Below are 18,198 nucleotides of genomic sequence, written 5' to 3' on the forward strand. Positions count from 1 at the left end.
AGAACAGAGACACGTGCATGAAATACTTCCTCATGTCGCACCTTTTGAAACGAAGGAAGAACAGAATTCCAATGCTTTTGGAAATAACCAAGCACTGGATGGTATCAACCATTTCCATAGCTTTCCACTTGCAACTGATAGTTCCATCGGATCTCTTGATTATTACAGTTTATTTCACATGGAACCCCTTTACGCCCCATGACATATCGAGCCGACAGCACTACCAGTTCAGATACAAGGGGAGAAGCCAAAACGGAAAGGCAAAAACAAAAAGGCTACCGCGCCAGATTGCTCAGTAGCTGGTGAATACAGCCAGGCAAAATGCGGTAATATTGAGTCATGCACAAAATGAACATCTCCGGACCTTCAGCTTGCAATTGCATCTTCGGAGTCAGGTTTGGTTGAACCAGGGGCTCACTGCATTGTTCATGTGCCCGTTTCCATTTGCATTTCCATGGGCACTCACACCATTAGGTGCTACGGAGGATGTGTGGATCAACGAGGAGGATGGACAAACTGACATTGAAGATGAGGGGTATAAGCCAGCGACACTCAAGAGACGGCTGCTACCTTTCCTTTGCTGAAATGCATGGATCCGTCTTAAATTCTGCTCGTGGATGTTTTCAAGCGTCTCAAGTTCCTCCAGCGACAAAGCTTCCACACCAACACCATACAGTGGGGCATGCCGAGCCATCTCTTCTTGGAGTGAAGTTTCTAGGGTGCAAATATATTGCTGCAATAAGAAGATGAAAAAGTAAATAAAACATGCAGTTGAATTCTCATGCAAAGTTCTAAAACCGAAATAAATGATCACGACAGATGTGGTTGACTTGCTCATGAATCCAAAATTACCAGTTTTCAGTGCAGCAACATAAAAGCTAAAAGCAATGCACATCTCATGTGGTAACGATATGTGTTTGGCTCAATGCCTAATGTTGCCACACTTAATGTTCCTTGGTGTGCTTAGAGGTGCAACATGCTGACCCTCAGGGTACCCTTTGACCCTCCTTAGTTCAAACAAATGAACTAGTTTTTAAAAAAGTTGTGTCATTTTAAAACTTTAGTTCATTTGGTTGAACTAAGTAGGGTCAAAGGGTACCCTGAGGGTCACAAAGTTGCAGCTCTAGGTGTGCTGCACTTCCTTAGCTGGCGTATCTTTTCCCACATCAAGGTCCCAATAACTTTATACACATGAAAAATGTAGGTCAAACTTTTGCAATATGAAAGGGAAACAAGATAGTTTAAACCTCAAAACAATCTAAATTGGCACCCAAAAAAGCAGGGCCTCCCAATTTGATCCATGCAAGGTTACGATCCAAATTTCAAGACTACTAATACTTCCTAACAATGATTTTACATGTTGCTTATTCCACCCTTACGTAATTTGTTTCTATGGCAATATTATACGGAATTCATATCCATGTTTTTTTTTTGCTACAAGAGCATCATATTGAGATATTTAGTACCTGCAGCTCACAACAATATGCATCTTTTTAGAAAATTGGAAATAATCATATAATCAAATACAGTTTGAGCATAGAGAGCATAGATTAATATGTTATTTTGACAACATAAAATTAGCAGGGTGGAAAACCTGGCAAACTTGCAGTTTTGACTCCATTCCATCGATGTAAGCTTCGCAACGAGCAATTTGCTCTTCCTTTTCTTTCTTTTCTCCCTCGGTTTGTCCGACTGTATGAGTCAGCCTTCTTACTTCAGCCTCAAGTGATTTTCGAATCTCTTCACGAGCCTGTGTTTCGGCAGCATGCCGTTTTAATTCATCATCAAACCCTTTCCTTGAAGCTTCAGCATTCTTCAGCCTCTCTGCCAACATATTCTTCTCCTTTGTAACTTTCTGCAGCATACAAGAAAACACCAATACTATTATTCTCACTGAAAATTCCAATGTGTCACAAGGAAACATTCAAATAGTTAATACAAATATCAAGATGGCTTGATTCATTTAATCTTCATGATATAAACATGCCCTCCCAATATATGAACATATCTACTTGTGATGTACCAGAGTGAGTTGATCACCAACACATGCTGGAAGTTGTCTTATCGCTTACCGCACTCCTACAGTATCAAGTACTACTTTAGTCAGATTAGGAAAGATGATCGTAAATTGTGTAAATTAAAGTAGGGGTGTTAATTTGTACGCTATAGCAACATTGGAGTGCAGGTGATAAGTTGATAAAAAACACCTAAGCTGAGTGAGTCTACTGTTTCTGACCCCACCAAAAAAAAGAGTCTACTGTTTCTGGAAAGAGCATGCAGATATGGTGCGGCCTGATCTTACTTAACCTCAGAACACATAAACTTCATAGATCAAATATTGAAAATCAAGGTCTTGGTGTATAACTACTTTAAACTGACAGGATAAACATAACTACAAAATAGAAGTAAAATGTGAAATATGGAATTTCCTTAAGGATAAGGCCAAATCTGTGTGTTCAAAGAATTAGTATTGCAATCAAGTGATTAAGAGAAACATCAAAAGTATTTATTTTGTTAGACATAAATACATTTCAACAAACATCTACAGTATGGTGTATTTTATAGTAACACCTACCTTTAGTTCTTCACGTTTCCGTGCTTTGAACTGTGATAATTGTGTCTCTGCATCGTTAACACGATCATTAAGATTCTTCCTATCGGCAGAGAGCTTTGCAATTTGCTCATCTTTTTCTGATCGGACCCATTCCATCTGTTTCTCAATCTCTCGCATCTGCCTGGCGAGTTCCTTCTTCTCCCGAATATGACGATCTCTCTCAGCTTTTAGTTCAGACTACAACAATTATAGAATAAACAAACATTAAGCTAAGAAATAAAGAAGACAGGTGGGTCAGCAGTGGATCACAACAAGGAAATACCCTTAGATGCCCAACAGTTGCCTCGGACTCGGCTATTTGTTGGGTCAATGCAGCTTTTTCATTGGTAGATTTAGTCTGTTCCATGTCCATGTCCTCTCGCAAACGAACATTCTCATTCTCGGTAGCACATATTTGGTGCCAAAGATTGGCACGATCTGCCTGAGCAACTTCAGCAGCCTCACGCATCATGTTTAAAACAGGTCTAGCAATTCCAAGCTCCTCCTTAACAAGAAATACCAAGACATCCATATCGATGTCAACTTCTCGGAAGTTATCTGAAGTGTTTGTTGCTCGATCAACAAGGCCCTTCAGAATTCTGCATCTATAATGATCCTCCGCATAGATCTTAAACATGGTAGCATAAAGCATCCGCACAAAGTCTTGCACCCTCGCTTCCGCAGATAGAGACAATACCTCGCCAAGTGCAAGAACTGAAGTGAAATCACCTTCTTGGACAGTCAAAGCTTCAAACTGCCCGTTTAACAAAACTGGCTTGTTCTGTAAATCATACACGGGAGCCCCAGACTCTGAACTTAACCTGTGAGAATGCCGCCTTTCCAACACCATGGCTACTAACTGCGCCCCAAAGGCCCCTTGTGATAAAGCCCTTTCAAGAACCTGTGCAGCTTCAACGAACAATCCAGGTATTGATAACATTTCTATCAATACAAAAACATCTGATAGATGACTGCTTCCATGTACAGCCTGGTCTTGCCAAGAAGGCATCCCTTCAGCTGTAAACCCATCTTTACTGCAAGTACTAGAAGAAGATGAGAGACAACTGTTATCAGGCTCAGGGTCAGAGGCAATGTCCTTTAATAAAGCTTCAGCTACATCTGGCCAGCTATGCACCGTTTTAGAAAAATAATCAAGTACACACGGTGGAACTTCAGTACCCAGACCTTCTAATCTCCATCGGACAGCTCTAGCCTTGGGGAACAAAATGTAAATGCAGTTAGCAGTCAGCAATATGAAAAGATGGTATAAAAACAGAAATGAAACAATAGATTCGTCGATATTAAACATACAGCTTGAGCAATATGTTGGCACTGTGATGCTGCCTTGAGAACATATGTAATGGCCGCTACAAGAGGCTCATCATTTGAATCAGCCAACAATTCGAGTGCATGAAAAGATGCTCGTTTCCAGACATCACCCTCAAATTCTAATTCGGATAAGGCCCCAAAAACCTGCCATGATTAAAAACAGGAATCAAAATAGGTACCACGTATTCTTTTGCATTTGTACTGACCTGATATATCATGTATGATAGCTATCCCCACAAAGATAAAGACACTAAAGGTCTAAGGCATAATAAATTCAGACAGTTAGACATCCGTTCACCCCCAAAAGTGGAAAGTATGTTCCTTCACAAAAAATATTCAAGGGACCAAACTTACCGGTAACCTCAATGAAGGCTCAGCATCTGGCTTTTGAAGATGATCTAAAAGCGCACAAGCAGCAAGTGAGTGCTCCGAACCATCAACCAACTTTGGTACAAGAGCAATCAAATCTGGTTGAAGCTTCTTTGGAGCTTTCTCTAGTACAAGTGCTATTTTCTGGACAGACTTAGGTCGCCTTCTTGGTTCAGGGCATCCATGTGGCACAGCACAGTCTAGTGCCCTCAATGAGTTAACAATTAGCCCTAACAGTTCCTCAGATTGATCTGGCCATTTTGTCTGGGAAAAAAAATCAGCTGGTTAGCTTATATGGATAAAATGTAAAATGCAGCTGAATATGATGGGAGACATACCCCAGAAGTCTGATCAGAACTTTCATCCCCTGGCAAATCGACGGCAGGTGTCTCTGGAGGAAAACTGGACTGTTCTAGAATGTTGGCAGGCATCTCATTTGCACTCGACTCTGTATTTTGTAATGCAAGATTATGCCTAAAATGATCACTATCAGATCCAACAGTTTCATACTCATTGCTGCATGCACGTTCTGTTAGGTCACCTTCAACACTAAGCTCTGGTGGAGAGCTAGCCTCATTTGAATCATGAGAAATTTTAGAGCTCGCTGACGAGTCATATGTTGATCTTTCATCTGAAGGTTGGCAGCACTCAACCATTATATCTAGAAGCAAATCAATGATAGCCTGCTTCAAGACGCTAACACCCATCAACAAACTTATGAGACTTGTGGAGCTTGAATCACACTTTGAAGCATCTTTCTTTCCACCTCCCTTGGTAGATACTTTGGTAGGAAGAAGCATGCGCTTCACTTTTGCTGGGTTATCAAGATAAACACGCAGGCCAGTAAGAAATCCAGCAATTGCACTAGCATCTGTTAAAATTTTCTCTCTTAAGGTAACCTGCGGCTGAGTATAGTTGTCTCCAAACGTAAGGGAAAATCCAGCTCTTGAGAGGAGGTTTCGGAACATATCTTCCTCGTCGCCGCTCATATCATCGCTGTCTTCCGACTCTATCAGTTCATCAGGATCTGTTGACAATTCATCCTGGTCATCATCTGAGGCCATAACCTGCCAGATAAGTTAATCGTGTGATTATTATATGCAAAGAGCAGTTTCTACCTTATAGGGAATCTGAATATCAGTTGAGAAAATAAGGCATGAACCACAACAGGGTTTTGAAAAGTATATAGGGAAGGACTTGATGAACATGTGAATGATTACAACTGCAACTCACTGATAAATGTTATGATATGACCCATACTTTCTTTTAAGGTAAAAATAAAATAAAAGCCATGTACTCAATATTAGCTAATAATTCTCAACAAGAGGCATATTCTCAACAGGGTAGTAGAAATATAGAACGGTTTGAGTAAACTAGAGGATAGATGCAGGCATCACAGCAACAGTTGACCAGCTATGGTACATACATAGTTACAGACCATAGTTGGGACTTCTAACAGCAAAATAAAGAATAAAGTGTACCTGCAACATCAAATAGAAGATTTTCAATGGGTTTGAGGAAAAATATCCATTTAAGAACCTAAGATTCTAGGGTTAGTTACTGAAAAGACGTTGATATACAAGGGCTAAAATTTATCTCTAACTGCAATCTTATCAATGTTTATCAGCTGTTCTGTTATAGGTGGCATCTTGTTGCAACTCAATAAATATGAATATTTATTAGTCTCCAGTCTCCAAAGTTCATAGAAAACTCAGAGCAATGGAAGTAGTTCATTCCACAGCTTAACTGCGGCTTGGAGTACTCGAATTGCAGATTCACCAGGCTTCACAGTTTGTCAGTCTTTGGTGCGACCAGTTCATTTAATCATAAATATTGCAAACAAGACCTAAGTATAAGTGACCCACACCACCAAATATGAGTACTCTAGGTCTTAACATGTTTATTATTTTCTTTTCACACAATATCCATATAGAATGTACCATATGCCAAGCTGCACAACAACATTTAATATGAGCCTGTGGGTCTTGCAACTGTGCCTTTCAGATTTTTAAGAATGTACATGCCATGCCACGTAAAGGCAGGTTAGCTTGGAAACAGTCTTTTGAAAATGCCTAAGTATCAGCAGAACATGCACAGTGATAAGCCAGACGAAAAATAAGTAAACCTATGCCCACCTCAAGATCAGAGAAGTCAAACCATGGACAGCAATCTATGATTTCACAAACAAAGACAACAGTGTCCCGGACAAGAAAGCCAGCTTCAGTATCCAGAATGTCTGAAACCTTCATAAACTGGAGAACTGAATTATTCCATGTTTTTGTGCAGATTGAAGATTCTTTGCACACGGTTTTTGAGGAATTCTTCTGGTTGACAATAGCCATCTTATAGTGTACCCAAAAGTTCTTATCAGGATCAACCCCAGATGACTGATCACTCTCCAGATATATGCAGATGGTATCAAACGACTCGTATACACCTGGAGGTTGTGGTAATAAACAGAAAATATGTAAATACAAATGAAAATAGAAAGCACAAGGCATGACTAGTAAACAGGCTTCCTTACCTATCCGCAGCTCACAATCGCCAGCCTGGAAATATTTACTGAAAATTTTTCTTGTCTCCATAATATCCTTAAAGGACAAGAAATTTTCCACCTTCCATGTAAATGATGGATGCTTTGGTAAAGTATCAATCTGATATCCAGAACTTGAACTGCATATTTCAGAATCTTCGTCGCTAAACTCTTGCATAGTTACAGTTTCCTTCAGAATGAGAACCTCTGCAGAGAACACAACAGTGTCCTGTACAAGAAAACCAGCATCCTGGTCGAATAGACTAGTTAATGTCAGAAATTCACGCCAACCCCAATCCTTTGCTGACTTAGAGTACCGATTTTGGGACTCTTTCACGATTGACTTCTCCTCCACTTTCTGATTGATGACAGACAATCTATGGCTCACGAAGCATGTCCATTCACCGGTAGTATTTCGGGGATCTGTCACTTCCAGAAACACTGAGAGGTGGCATGGCGGTTGAGACTGCCCTGATTGCAGCAACATTAAAAGAACCAACTGATGAAGTCAGTACATTTACATTCCGAAATACGCACAGGTACATAACTTTTAAAAGTAACCGTACTGATAGCTAACTGGAAGCAAACAAACAATAATCAGATTGCAGTGAGATACCACGTTCACAAGGACTAAATAAGAAGGCTGGAAAATGTAGCAGATGTTTTTTTAATATAATTTCCTATGAGTCTGGCGGAGCCAGCTTGCTCTTAGAGCCTGGGCAAAACCTATACAAATTAGTACTTGGTCTAAGAAAAAAACATGTCTAAACCTTCGGATGATTGTATTAATTAGTAGAACATTTTTTGGTTGAGCCATTTTTTGGTTGAGCCTGGGCAGCTGCCCATGGTCGCCGGGCGGTAGCTCCGCCAGTGTGAGTCATGACATATTGTTTTAGAAGAGGTAACAGCTACTTCACAAAAACAGGTATGCATGTTATCACAGGCTAGGCTTCAGTTCAGTTCAGAGCAAATGGAGCCTGATCAGAACTGGGACAGGATAACTGACACAACATTTACAAGCAAGGAATGATCCGAATTCAATTGTAGTGTTTCCAGATTATTAAAGGGTGATGAAAAGCCACACCAGACACTACTGAATCTATCAACTGATAGACTAGCTAGTAGCTACATTATTTATAAATACAAAGCAGAAGCATGATTTTTCTCACAAAGTTCCCGTTTATTCCACATGTGTAATTGCAAACCTCGAAACAGGCAGTGATTTTCTTCATTTATGCGGATTACATTTCAGTTTCATTCTCGAAATCTAATTTACACCAAGGGCCACCTATAACCTATGCTTGATTCACAATGTTGCAAACAGTTAAAAAGCTTCGGCCCATTTTGCTGTGTGACAGTTCAGATCAAGTCGTTCAGGCATATATATCTATATGTAATGAGGTTGGTTATCTTGTTTTAAGCAGTATATGCCAGCAAAACTCCCACAAAGTTGATGTTGGGACTACCAAATAAATCTTCAGAAAGCACTTTCCCTAATACTTACCGCGTGGATAAACAATAAGGCGGCAGTCCCGATTCCCGGCCTGAAACTTTCTGCTCTTGATGCATAAACCTGTGATCTTCCGCTTCTTGAGCAGCTCCTTCAATTTTGTGAAGTTCTCAATCCTCCACACAAACTTCCCAAAGTGTCCATCCGACTTTCTAGCCCCAGGTCGTCCACCACCAGCACCACTGACGCCCACCACCATTGGTAAGCTACGAGTGAATGAGTTTGATTCCTTGATAACATGCACCGAGGCAGTAAACACCACAGCCCCATCAAACAGGTAACCCCCATCAGCAGCCAAAAACTCATCCATCTTCAGGTAATCCCCCCACCCAAGGCTGGAATTGTCTGCCCCAAACCGCCCATAAGAGTCCTTATGGATGTGGTTCCCCCCAGGCTTCTGATTAAGGATTGAAACACGGAAGAGACACCAGCACCCGCGGTCACCATCCGGCACACCACTTCCCACGCTACTTGACGCCAATGCTGATGCCGAGGACCCCGTGGTCACCTGAACCACAGGCTCCTTGCTCTCCAGGCACACCGACAAATGGTCTGCACCAGATACATTACTCTGATAGACACTAATCCGGAGCCCACAGTCATTCCCGCCAGCAGCAAGGGCAGCGGCGGGGAAGAATGGGGGGCTCATGATCTTCTGTGTGCGGATCATCTCCCGGAACAGGCCGAAGTTGAGCACTTTCCAGGTGAAGCGGCCGTCTGCATCGGCGAAGGAGGTGGACTCCGACAGCACAGATATGTCTGCCGCAATGACAAGGGAGTCGTGAGGTGGCAAGAGGTAGGCGGCGGCGGCGGAGGGCGCGAAGTCGCACCACCCGTGCGAACGCTTCTTAGAGGAGAAACGGTGCCAGGAATCGCGCGCCAGGGACTTGGAGTTATCGGTGGGGTGGACGACGGAGAGGCGGTAGCTGAGGAAGCAGTCCCATTTGGATGATGAGGTGGTGGTGGTGGAGGAGGAAGACGACGATGGGGTTTTGGGGTCGAGAACCTGGAGGTAGAGGGATAGGTACCCCGGGAGGGCCTGGGTGTCGCCGCGCGGGTAGAGGAGGAGCCGGCAGTCGAAGCCGCCGACCTCGAAGTAGCGGCTGTAGAAGGTGCGGGCGCGGCTGCGGGGGAAGTCCGGGAGGGTCCATCGGCAGGAGGCGGAGGCGTCGCCGCGGCGGTCGACCGAGAAAGTGGCCGAGACGGGGTCCGACTGCGATGACGAGGGGTCGTCGGTGGCCGCCGCCGCCGCCGCCGCCGCCGCGGCGGCGGGAGGCGAGACAGTGGTGGGCTTCATGGATTGGGGATTTTTCGTTTGTTTTCTCGAGATGTTTTCTCCCTTCAGTTTTGTTTTCCCTGTGGGCGATGGTTTTGGTTTCTTTGGTCTCGGAAGGCAGAGAGCTGGAGCCGAACTGCCGAAGGGGGGGAAGGTGAGGAGGGCGTGCATCGTGCTATTTTCCCATTTCATTTTATAATCCGTAATGCTGCATATTGCTGTGAAATGGAAATAGGAAACTCTCGTCTGCTCAAGGTATTCGAAGAAAAAAAAAAGTCCCAAAGTTACGTAATGCTCACTCCGTCAATAAATTTTTAGGTTTTGTCCTAATTCAAAGATATTAAATTTTCACCGATTTTATTGGAAAACGTATATATCCGTTTTGAAAAATAGTTTCATAATATATAGATTTAATGTCATACGTGTTGCTACTCTATTTAACAAAGTTGGTCAAATTTAAAAAAGTTTGACTTGAACTAAACCTAAAAGTATACTTATTCGTGGACGGAAGGAGTATACAACAAGGCCTTGACGCTCGTAACCTTGACGGAGCAACTCTGGCATGCACCCGTGACACTCTGATTGTGGTCACGTCAGCATATGGCAACAGACATGTAATTGAATCCTTGAATATTTTGCAACAATTCCATGAAATCCCCTCCCCCAATTTTGTGGCCCTCCATTCCCCATTGCACGTGACTTGAAGGCAGACTATATCTTTGGCCAGCACACAAACGGACAACAAATGGAAAGTAGGCTACTAGCCAGCGGATGCTCCGTGCGAATGGCCCTATTGAGGCCATGCCAGTCGCTCTTCCTTCGCGACGAAGTAAGACCTAGAACCCTAATATGATGTCTATGACAACCCGATCGAGTGTGACGCCTAGGATTCTCATCGAAGAGAGGTGGGTGCGGCCGCATGAGTTGGGGTGGGTTCTATTCGGGGAGGGCTGTTCTGGAAGAATGAATCAGCATGATGGCAATTTTGTCGTTATATGAGATTTAGTGAGAGGGTAATTCAGTAAAAAAATAACTTGACCCAAGAAGCACTGAAATTTTAAATTATGTTTTTTGTCCGTATCGTATCTATATAATTTATAAAATTACTCCACCCTAAGGTGCATTTAATGTTTGAAAGTTGCATGTGCAAAGTGTCCATCTCACCATCCACATCGCACATTATGCAACCCAAAAACAATTAATTTTGGTGGCACCTTCCACAATTCAATATTTTAGCACTTATGACTTTTCACCCAAATATTTCTCCAAGCACCCATATTTCTAAAAATTGCGAATATTCAGTTTCCCGTAGTTTCTTTTTTTCTAGTTTCATATTTCTTGCATTTGATCATTTTCTTATCATTTGTTCAACATCATGCGCAAATATGCAAACAGAATTTTCGGCTGGAATCACTTACAGTTTTTTTAATAAACGCTTTGTTACAAAAATTGTTTATTTGGGCCGATTGTTTTTTTTTTTGAAACGGGCCGAACTTCCACAGCCGAGAAGCTGTCGGAGCTGCCTCCCCGATTCCTCTTTTCGGACTCGTCTTCCCCCTTCTCCCTCCCGTGTCCCGATCCAGCGCGCAGGCCCACGCCAACCTCGGCCGTCGCCTCCGCCTGCACGCCCACGCCCACGCCTACCGCTGCCTGCCTTCGCCTCCCCCGGCGGTCAGGCGCGCTGCCTGCCCCTGCGCCTCGACAGGGACAGGGGGCAGCGGCGGGGGAGGTCGTTCTCCTCCTGCGCGGCGAGGGCTGTGAGCCACCACGGTGGGTCAACCTCCAGCAAATAGATCGGGCGCATTCTTACCAAGTCTTCAATCTAAATTGTGTGAGTACATAATTTTACCAAGATTTTTTTGTAAGCAGATAATTGTGCCGCATTAGATGATAGCGGAGTTTATGGTCGAAATCCCATTTTCCGCCTTTTTTTAATAAGAGCCTCCTGATTTTCGCTTTAGCGTGCGCTCCATTTATGCTTGTAGATAAGCCAACTGCTCAGTAGACAGATTGATTTGCATTGTCTAAGCCTTGCGATCTTAGTTACTTGACATGTATGTTGTATCATGTACTCCCTACGATCCATAATAAGTGTCGCTGATTTAGTACAACTGTATTATATATCAGATACTTAAAAGTGGCTAAGTATGATGTGCTATTTATCTTTCTGACTGTGTTACTGTTACTTTGCTTTTTGCTCTACTCAGTGTCTCCTGCTTATGTAATTTTAAAATTTCTGAACAATGGATTTGTTCTAGCTATGTAGTTATGACATTTTTGTTTGCAACAATTTCAAACTGCTTTCAGAGCAATAAACTGCAATATTCCTGGCGGAAATGGCGAGCACAGCGTGCTTTGTGATTGTTAGTAAGAATGATATCCCAATTTATGATGCTGAAGTTGGATCTGCTCCAAAAGTATGATTTTTCCTATATTCCCTGTAGTAATTAATGTATGTTTTACTTAATTACATTCTTGGTATTTTTATATGTTCATGATAATATGATGGGGTTTAGCTGCTGTAACGAAGTCCAAGCAGGAATGGTGCTTAAATATTCATGTGATGTTTTGTTCCTCTATTCCTTGTTGCTGATGGAATGCATGATGTGTGAAATATTGTATTTAGAGGTAGAAACATGCACACTGGTTTAACTCTTACCCTATGATATATCCTCTGTCAATTACGTTCTGAGCAAGAATAAATTATTCATTTGAACTATATATATTATATGTATCCTTTACAGCTATTTGTTAGACAACAAGATGTTGCACACTGTGATGAACTGCAACACTTACTGCGTATTTGCTATGTTAGCAAATAGCAGTCGTGCATGTGCAATGCACACTTTTGCATCGGACACCTGCCGACCGAATTTTTTTGTAGCTTCAATGAGAAACCAGTTAGGTTATAAATCATAGAAAACACTATGAACTTAACTCTGGCATTTCATAAGTTTGCCAGAATAATGATGGCAAAACAAATTATACCCGTGGTTAGAAATTGCTACTACCTCTGTTCAAAGATGTTCTAACTTTGTCCTAAGTCAAACTTCTTAAAGTTTGAACAAGTTTATAGAAAAATATACCAATATCTACAACTCTAAATTAGTTTTATTAAATCCATCATGATATATATTTCCGTAGTATACTTATTTGATATTGTAGATATTAGTATATTTTTCTATAATCTTGATCAAACTTTAAGAAATTTGACTGAGGACAAAGCAAGAATGTCTTATAAAAAAGAATGGAGGGAGTACTATTTAAAAGCTTATAAAATCATGGAAATCACATAAGTGCATGATACATTGTTAGAAATATAGCAAGAAAATAAACCAAAAGATCGTATCCTCAGCTGTTCATGGATCAATCTGGTACAAAAATGTTATCATCAAAGAGCCTAATTAATGCAGAGTTAGTGTTGAATTGGCAGGGATTGAGAGGTTATATTATGTGAATTTGTGTTCAATTAAGGCTCTATTTGCAAGGGTCCGACTAAAATGGTGCGTTTTTGGATTAGAGTTGGATAGATTATATGCATGTGTTGCATTTATATTTCTCTGTAGTTTATCCTATTACGATCTGTTTAGGCAGTTTGATTGTTTCAACATGAGCCTTTACTTCCTATTGCAGAAAGAAGATCAAGCTTATCAGCATCAGTTCATTTTGCATGCTGCATTAGATGTTGTTCAGGATCTTGCTTGGACTACAAATGCGATGTGAGTGGTTGTTAGTTCTCTCATAGTACTGTTTTATGCAATCAAAGATACCGTATGGTGACAGTTTTTGTTGTTTCTGGCTTCACATAACCCATTCCTTTTTACCTGCATTCTTTTTCAGGTCTCTGAAGTCGGTAGATAGATTCAATGAACTTGTGGTGTCTGTCTATGTAACTGCTGGTCATATCCTTTGAATACCTATATGTAGTGTATTTACTAGAGATCCAAAGCGGCGTGAATCAATCTTAGGATAAGAAGAAACTAAATGTGAGAAGTTAGATAGGGATAATTCTACCTGCACTCTTCTAATCAGAATTATCATTATTTCATGTCTGCTACCTGCACTCTTCTAATCAGAATTATCATTATTTCATGTCTGCTACCTGCACTCTTCTAATTAGAATTATTATTATTTTCCTGTCTGCAAATGACTTAAGTATGGCTATAACAGGCAAATTTGGTTTGTCTTTATTTTCTGTGAGGGGCATAACTCATAACCGGGATTGGCCTTTCTATCTTTCTGTTTTCATTCTTTCAACATCGTAGTAAACTGTTTCCTTAACGGTCAGTTCGCCACATACGAGATTTATGTTGCTTCATGATACACGGACTGAGGATGGAATAAAAAGCTTCTTTCAGGAGGTTCATGAACTTTACATCAAGGTAAACTGTTAGCTAGTTATATATAGTGAGAAAGCTACATGAATTTATTTTGATTGCTATGGTAAAGTATGACAGAGATTTAAATACCATCTTTAAAACTATGTCATATGTTCCCGATGTTCTCTGTCCAAATTTTACTATTCGCAGTGGGATGAAAAACCTCCAATAGTTTCTCATATGTTCTCTTTATGTATTAATTTATCTATAACATTGTCTTCCATCAAAGAGATGGAGCTAACTTGTCTCTACTTTGTATGGTATGCTAACTGTTTCTGCTGATAACTTATCCTGTTTTCCAGTAACTTGCATAAGAAGGTTCTCATGCAATCCAGCATTCTTCTTGCTTGTTCTAGAAATAAGCCCCTTTACTATTCTAGAAAAAGAAATAAGCCCCTTTTGCTCCCTCCAAGTATCTCACTGGTTCATGTTGCAGCTTTGACCTGAGTCCAACTCAGTAAACCAGCCTAGTAAACTCACTTAGGGTGATTTGTGAACGGCATTGGATAGATTAGAGGGTTAACTGAACCATTTTGTACTTCAAGGGGTTATGTGAACCAGTGAGATACTTCATCGGAGTAAAATGGACTTACTCCCTTGGTCTATAATCGAGCTCTACATATTCCTCCTTTGATGTGTGTGCAGATATTTCTCAATCCACTCTACTTACCTGGTTCTCGCATCACGTCCTCTCACTTTGATACCAAGGTCAGAGCTCTTGCAAGGAAATACCTGTAGCATCCAGTCAGGAGGAAGACGTTTTTTTACCGAACACTCAGGTGGAAGACTTTGTAAGCTCCACAGGCTCGAACTTTGTGGTGACACTTTCTTTCTCTGTTTAGTTCTGACTATTAAAGGACCTATACAATTTGTAATAAGCTACTACCCCTGATCTAGAGCTTTCTTTGTTAATTTCTTGGTTTTTCTCTCCCTTGGCTCATTGTATTTTGAGCAGCAAATTATTGAAATAGCCTACCCTGCCGAAATTTCAGCTTTCTGTTCATCTCATCACTTCTGTACTGCACTGCTTGCTAAGATGGTGTCCTAAGCTCAGTCCTGTGAACTTTTCTTTGTACGTTGCACTCGATGCTGTACCTTGATATCTGTAGTTATTCCCGTGAAAGGAGGTGCTGTGGCAGTATCATCACGAGCATTAATATTACAGGACAGTGCAGCTGATCTCGTACTGTTTGCTTTCACCGAAAGGATCAATGAAGAATCTCCGCTGGAAGGACGATCTTTGCGCGTCAGACGAAACTGGCTAAATACCCTCTGCCAGGGTGGACCGCCGTCAAAGATCAAAACATACAGGTATCGTCATGGTGCTTTGTGTCATATCTTTGAAAGTTTTGCAAAAAAATTGAAATCGTTCCATATGTAAAGATAATACTCGGGAAAGTAAAGATCTACGTAACTAAAACCTGCAACCATGTCATACTTTTGTACTAATACCTTGTCGAAAAACTGCAACTATGACATACTTTTCTACTAATACCTCATAAAAATTTTAATCATTATGCATGTGTTTTTATAGGATCCTACCCTATGTTTTGTTTTATATATGCTTTGAAACTTTACAGGGAGTTTCTCAACTTGGTGTATGCACACACGGAATCAACTACTCGCTCCAGTTTACAAAATCATGTAGGTGCATAACTTGTACATACAGGTATGATTTGTCCCTAAGCTACGATGTAGGTCCACGGTCAATTTCGGAATTGTGCATTTCTAGCAAACACAACTGCAATTTCTAGTCTTTAAGTTGTCTATCGAGTGAGTGAGGCTTTGAGGTGGAGGTAAATATGCTTCTGTATCTGACTCAAAGCCTAAGAAATGTAATGGAGTTAAAAAAAAAACTCATAGATGTTGTAGATAGATAATTTCTTATAAGAGTAACCTTGTAGCTTGCAAAAGTTAGTGGAATGGAGTATTCTTTTCAATTTTTTGACAGGCCTCATACATCTTCTTTGTTATCGAAACCAACCTGTCCTATAAAAAAAAATCTTTAGAAAAGATCACGTGTGCGATCTGAATCTGCATTAGAAACAACGTCTTATGATAACCTAGTCTTTTGCGTTGTTAAATCTCTGACGTGACTTTCTAAATCTAGTCTTTCCACTGGCGAGATAGTGGCCGTACTTATCCGGCGAGATCGATAGCGATCCCAGGACAGTGAAAGCCATCTCGCTGCACTGCACTGTGACCGGAATCGACGCCTCGCGTGACACCACGTTTTGCCATCCGCCAATCCAGCTGCGGCGCAGCTGATCGGCTCTTGTCATGAACTGTAATCGGATCGGATCAGATCCAGCCCTTTTGTTACAGCAATCAGCAATGTTACGCATGTCCGTTTAGAAGAAAGGCGATAAGGCCGCCCACTGTTTCGTTATCTTTTCTTTCCCTGGCTGGAACTGAACCGGCCGGCCGGGAGAGCTTTTTCCTTGCTCCTAGGTTTCGATTGGGTGAGGATCAGTTATTAATAGTGGGACTCACTGCATTGCTGACTGAGCACTGCCGGATCTGGAACGTGATGTGTGTGTTTGCCGGCGCTTGGGCAAAATCTCCTCCCGGATTTGCTTGTGATTTGATGCACTAGCTACCAGTAGGTTCAGCGGGATCAGCTTGCGAGGAGGACAGGTCCATAACGCCCAGCGGCTGCACGGGGCTCAGCTGGCGATCGACGATTGATTGACGGGGGAGGTGCTAGGCCGGAGGAACACTCACGGCTAGTAGAGCCAAGTTTAGGAGAACAGCTAAGCACGCGGCTGCACGCCTCAGCTGTCGACCATTATTGACAAGCGAGCTAAGACAGGCATGGTTGTCCACGAGTTTTTAACACTCTTGGCTGTTCTGCGTGCGAGTTGTGATTTTCTTGTCGGTTCAGCAGCTTTGTAATTGTGCCTGTACCTCTATTGCGGCGTCTGCATGCGCCAGCTTTTTAAGTTTTGATATGGGGAACTGACTTAATCGCAAAGATGAAGTCGATCCATGCAAAAAGTGTAAAGCACTGCTTTTTTTTCCGAGAATATGCCTCAAGCCGGGCATATCATCCATTAAAAGAAGGAGAACTGCAGAGCAGTTAGACCTGAAGGCCAGCGTTTACAACAAAATTAGCCAGTGTCTCTCCACTCATCGCTCCCACTCGGTAGTGTCGCAAATCTCGAAAACTCTAACAGTCCCACCGTACGCCAAGCGTCACCCTAATTGGATGGGACGGATGATGCTTGTTGTTTGGGTCTCAACTTCTCAAAAACCACCTCATTCCGGTGCTTCCAAATCGACCAGCAAATGAGCGCCGCGGAAGTGGCGATCACCTTCTTGTCCTTATGGGAAGCCTGGACATTCTTTCGTCAGGAAGCCATGGTTGACTCTTGAGCAGGCATCCACCGGACCTCATTCCACCCCGAAAGAATCTGAAACCAGACGATCCTAGCAACCACACAACCGAAGAGAAGGTGGTCGATTGTTTCCTCCTCCTGATCGCAAAGAGGACAGCGCTCAAGGTGATTCAAGCCCCTTCTGCTCAAACGATCAGCCGTCCAGCAACGTCTACGACATGCCAGCCACATAAAGAAGCGACGTCGAAGAGGGGCCTTTGAACGCCAAACCAAGTCATGTGCCGCCATCTCCACACGTCCTTCGAACCAGGCTAAGTAGGCCGAACTTGGAGAGTACCTGCCATTCGCCGACCACTTCCAACGAAACTCATCCCGGCCGTCCCCAAGCACAAAATCACCCAAAGCCTCCCAAAGAATCAGGAACTCTTCCACATGCGGGGTGCAAGCCTTGGGGTTCAAATCCCTAGCCCAGTTTTGGTTAAACAAACCGTCGGCCACCGTGAGATCCAACAGATTCCGCCTCGCCGAAAACACACCGGGAGCAATGTCCTTGACCCTCACACCATGGAACCAAGGGTCTGACCAGAACAATGTCGAGGTACCACTACTGACCACCGCACACGAACCGGCCTCAAAAAGCTCCACCGACGACTGATGAATGGACAGCTTGTACTCAGCCCAAGGGCGCCGGCTGTCCATCCTCTGAAGCCAACACCATTTTGCCAGAGCATGGTTAAGGACCCGAAGATTTGGGATGCCCAAGCCTCCAAGCCTCTTCGGGGCGCAGGCCGCCTCCCACGCAACAAGGTAGTGACCTCCATGAACGTTGGCTCGTCCCTTCCACAGGAAGCCACGGCAAATCTTGTCAATT

At 42.4% G+C, this 18,198-nt stretch overlaps 2 protein-coding genes across 6 annotated transcripts; one reads left to right on the forward strand and one right to left on the reverse strand.

Annotated features, from left to right (window-relative positions):
- Positions 1-58: 58 nt before the first annotated feature.
- Positions 59-9,742, reverse strand: LOC100836358. Of its 2 annotated transcripts, none has more exons than XM_003572665.4 (10): positions 8,329-9,737; positions 6,816-7,295; positions 6,427-6,728; positions 4,630-5,358; positions 4,277-4,555; positions 3,905-4,066; positions 2,877-3,806; positions 2,576-2,791; positions 1,595-1,855; positions 59-733 (listed from the first exon to the last, which is right to left on the reverse strand). In XM_003572665.4, exons 1-10 carry the CDS (start codon positions 9,629-9,631, stop codon positions 392-394), a joined length of 5,004 nt encoding a protein of 1,667 aa, XP_003572713.1. In that variant the 5' UTR covers positions 9,632-9,737; the 3' UTR covers positions 59-391. The 2 variants fall into 2 exon arrangements, with proteins under 2 accessions (XP_003572713.1, XP_010235693.1); XM_010237391.3 differs by lacking the exon at positions 59-733 and adding an exon at positions 2,024-2,079 and having other exon boundaries at positions 1,713-1,855; positions 8,329-9,742.
- A 1,400-nt stretch (positions 9,743-11,142) lies between these two features.
- LOC100824824 (trafficking protein particle complex subunit 2) lies at positions 11,143-15,130 on the forward strand. 4 transcript variants are annotated; one of them, XM_010237393.3, is made up of 6 exons: positions 11,143-11,441; positions 11,918-12,027; positions 13,244-13,329; positions 13,451-13,512; positions 13,907-13,992; positions 14,635-14,975. In XM_010237393.3, exons 2-6 carry the CDS (start codon positions 11,947-11,949, stop codon positions 14,725-14,727), a joined length of 408 nt encoding a protein of 135 aa, XP_010235695.1. In that variant the 5' UTR covers positions 11,143-11,441; positions 11,918-11,946; the 3' UTR covers positions 14,728-14,975. The 4 variants fall into 4 exon arrangements, 3 of the variants coding, with proteins under 3 accessions (XP_010235695.1, XP_010235697.1, XP_024318183.1); XM_010237395.3 differs by lacking the exon at positions 11,143-11,441 and adding an exon at positions 13,044-13,113; XR_002965626.1 differs by lacking the exons at positions 11,143-11,441; positions 11,918-12,027 and adding exons at positions 12,052-12,238; positions 14,982-15,130 and having other exon boundaries at positions 14,635-14,780.
- Positions 15,131-18,198: the final 3,068 nt, after the last annotated feature.

The sequence above is a fragment of the Brachypodium distachyon genome, chromosome 3 (assembly GCF_000005505.3).
Source record: "Brachypodium distachyon strain Bd21 chromosome 3, Brachypodium_distachyon_v3.0, whole genome shotgun sequence".
NCBI lineage: Eukaryota > Viridiplantae > Streptophyta > Magnoliopsida > Poales > Poaceae > Brachypodium > Brachypodium distachyon.

What these genes read in the sequence shown, in the direction of transcription:
- LOC100824824 (XM_024462415.1), top strand. Translation starts at nt 12,065, where the DNA reads ATGTTTTACTTAATTACATTCTTGGTATTTTTATATGTTCATGATAAT. An exon ending in TGTCTATGTAACTGCTGGTC is followed by an intron (nt 13,513 to 13,906) that starts ATATCCTTTGAA and finishes TCAGTTCGCCAC; the next exon opens with ATACGAGATTTATGTTGCTT. An exon ending in TTCATGAACTTTACATCAAG is followed by an intron (nt 13,993 to 14,634) that starts GTAAACTGTTAG and finishes ATGTGTGTGCAG; the next exon opens with ATATTTCTCAATCCACTCTA.
- LOC100836358 (XM_003572665.4), bottom strand. Translation starts at nt 9,631, where the DNA reads ATGAAGCCCACCACTGTCTCGCCTCCCGCCGCCGCGGCGGCGGCGGCG. An exon ending in GTTCTGATCAGACTTCTGGG is followed by an intron (nt 4,556 to 4,629) that starts GTATGTCTCCCA and finishes TTTTTTTCCCAG; the next exon opens with ACAAAATGGCCAGATCAATC. An exon ending in GGAAACGTGAAGAACTAAAG is followed by an intron (nt 1,856 to 2,575) that starts GTAGGTGTTACT and finishes TGTATGCTGCAG; the next exon opens with AAAGTTACAAAGGAGAAGAA.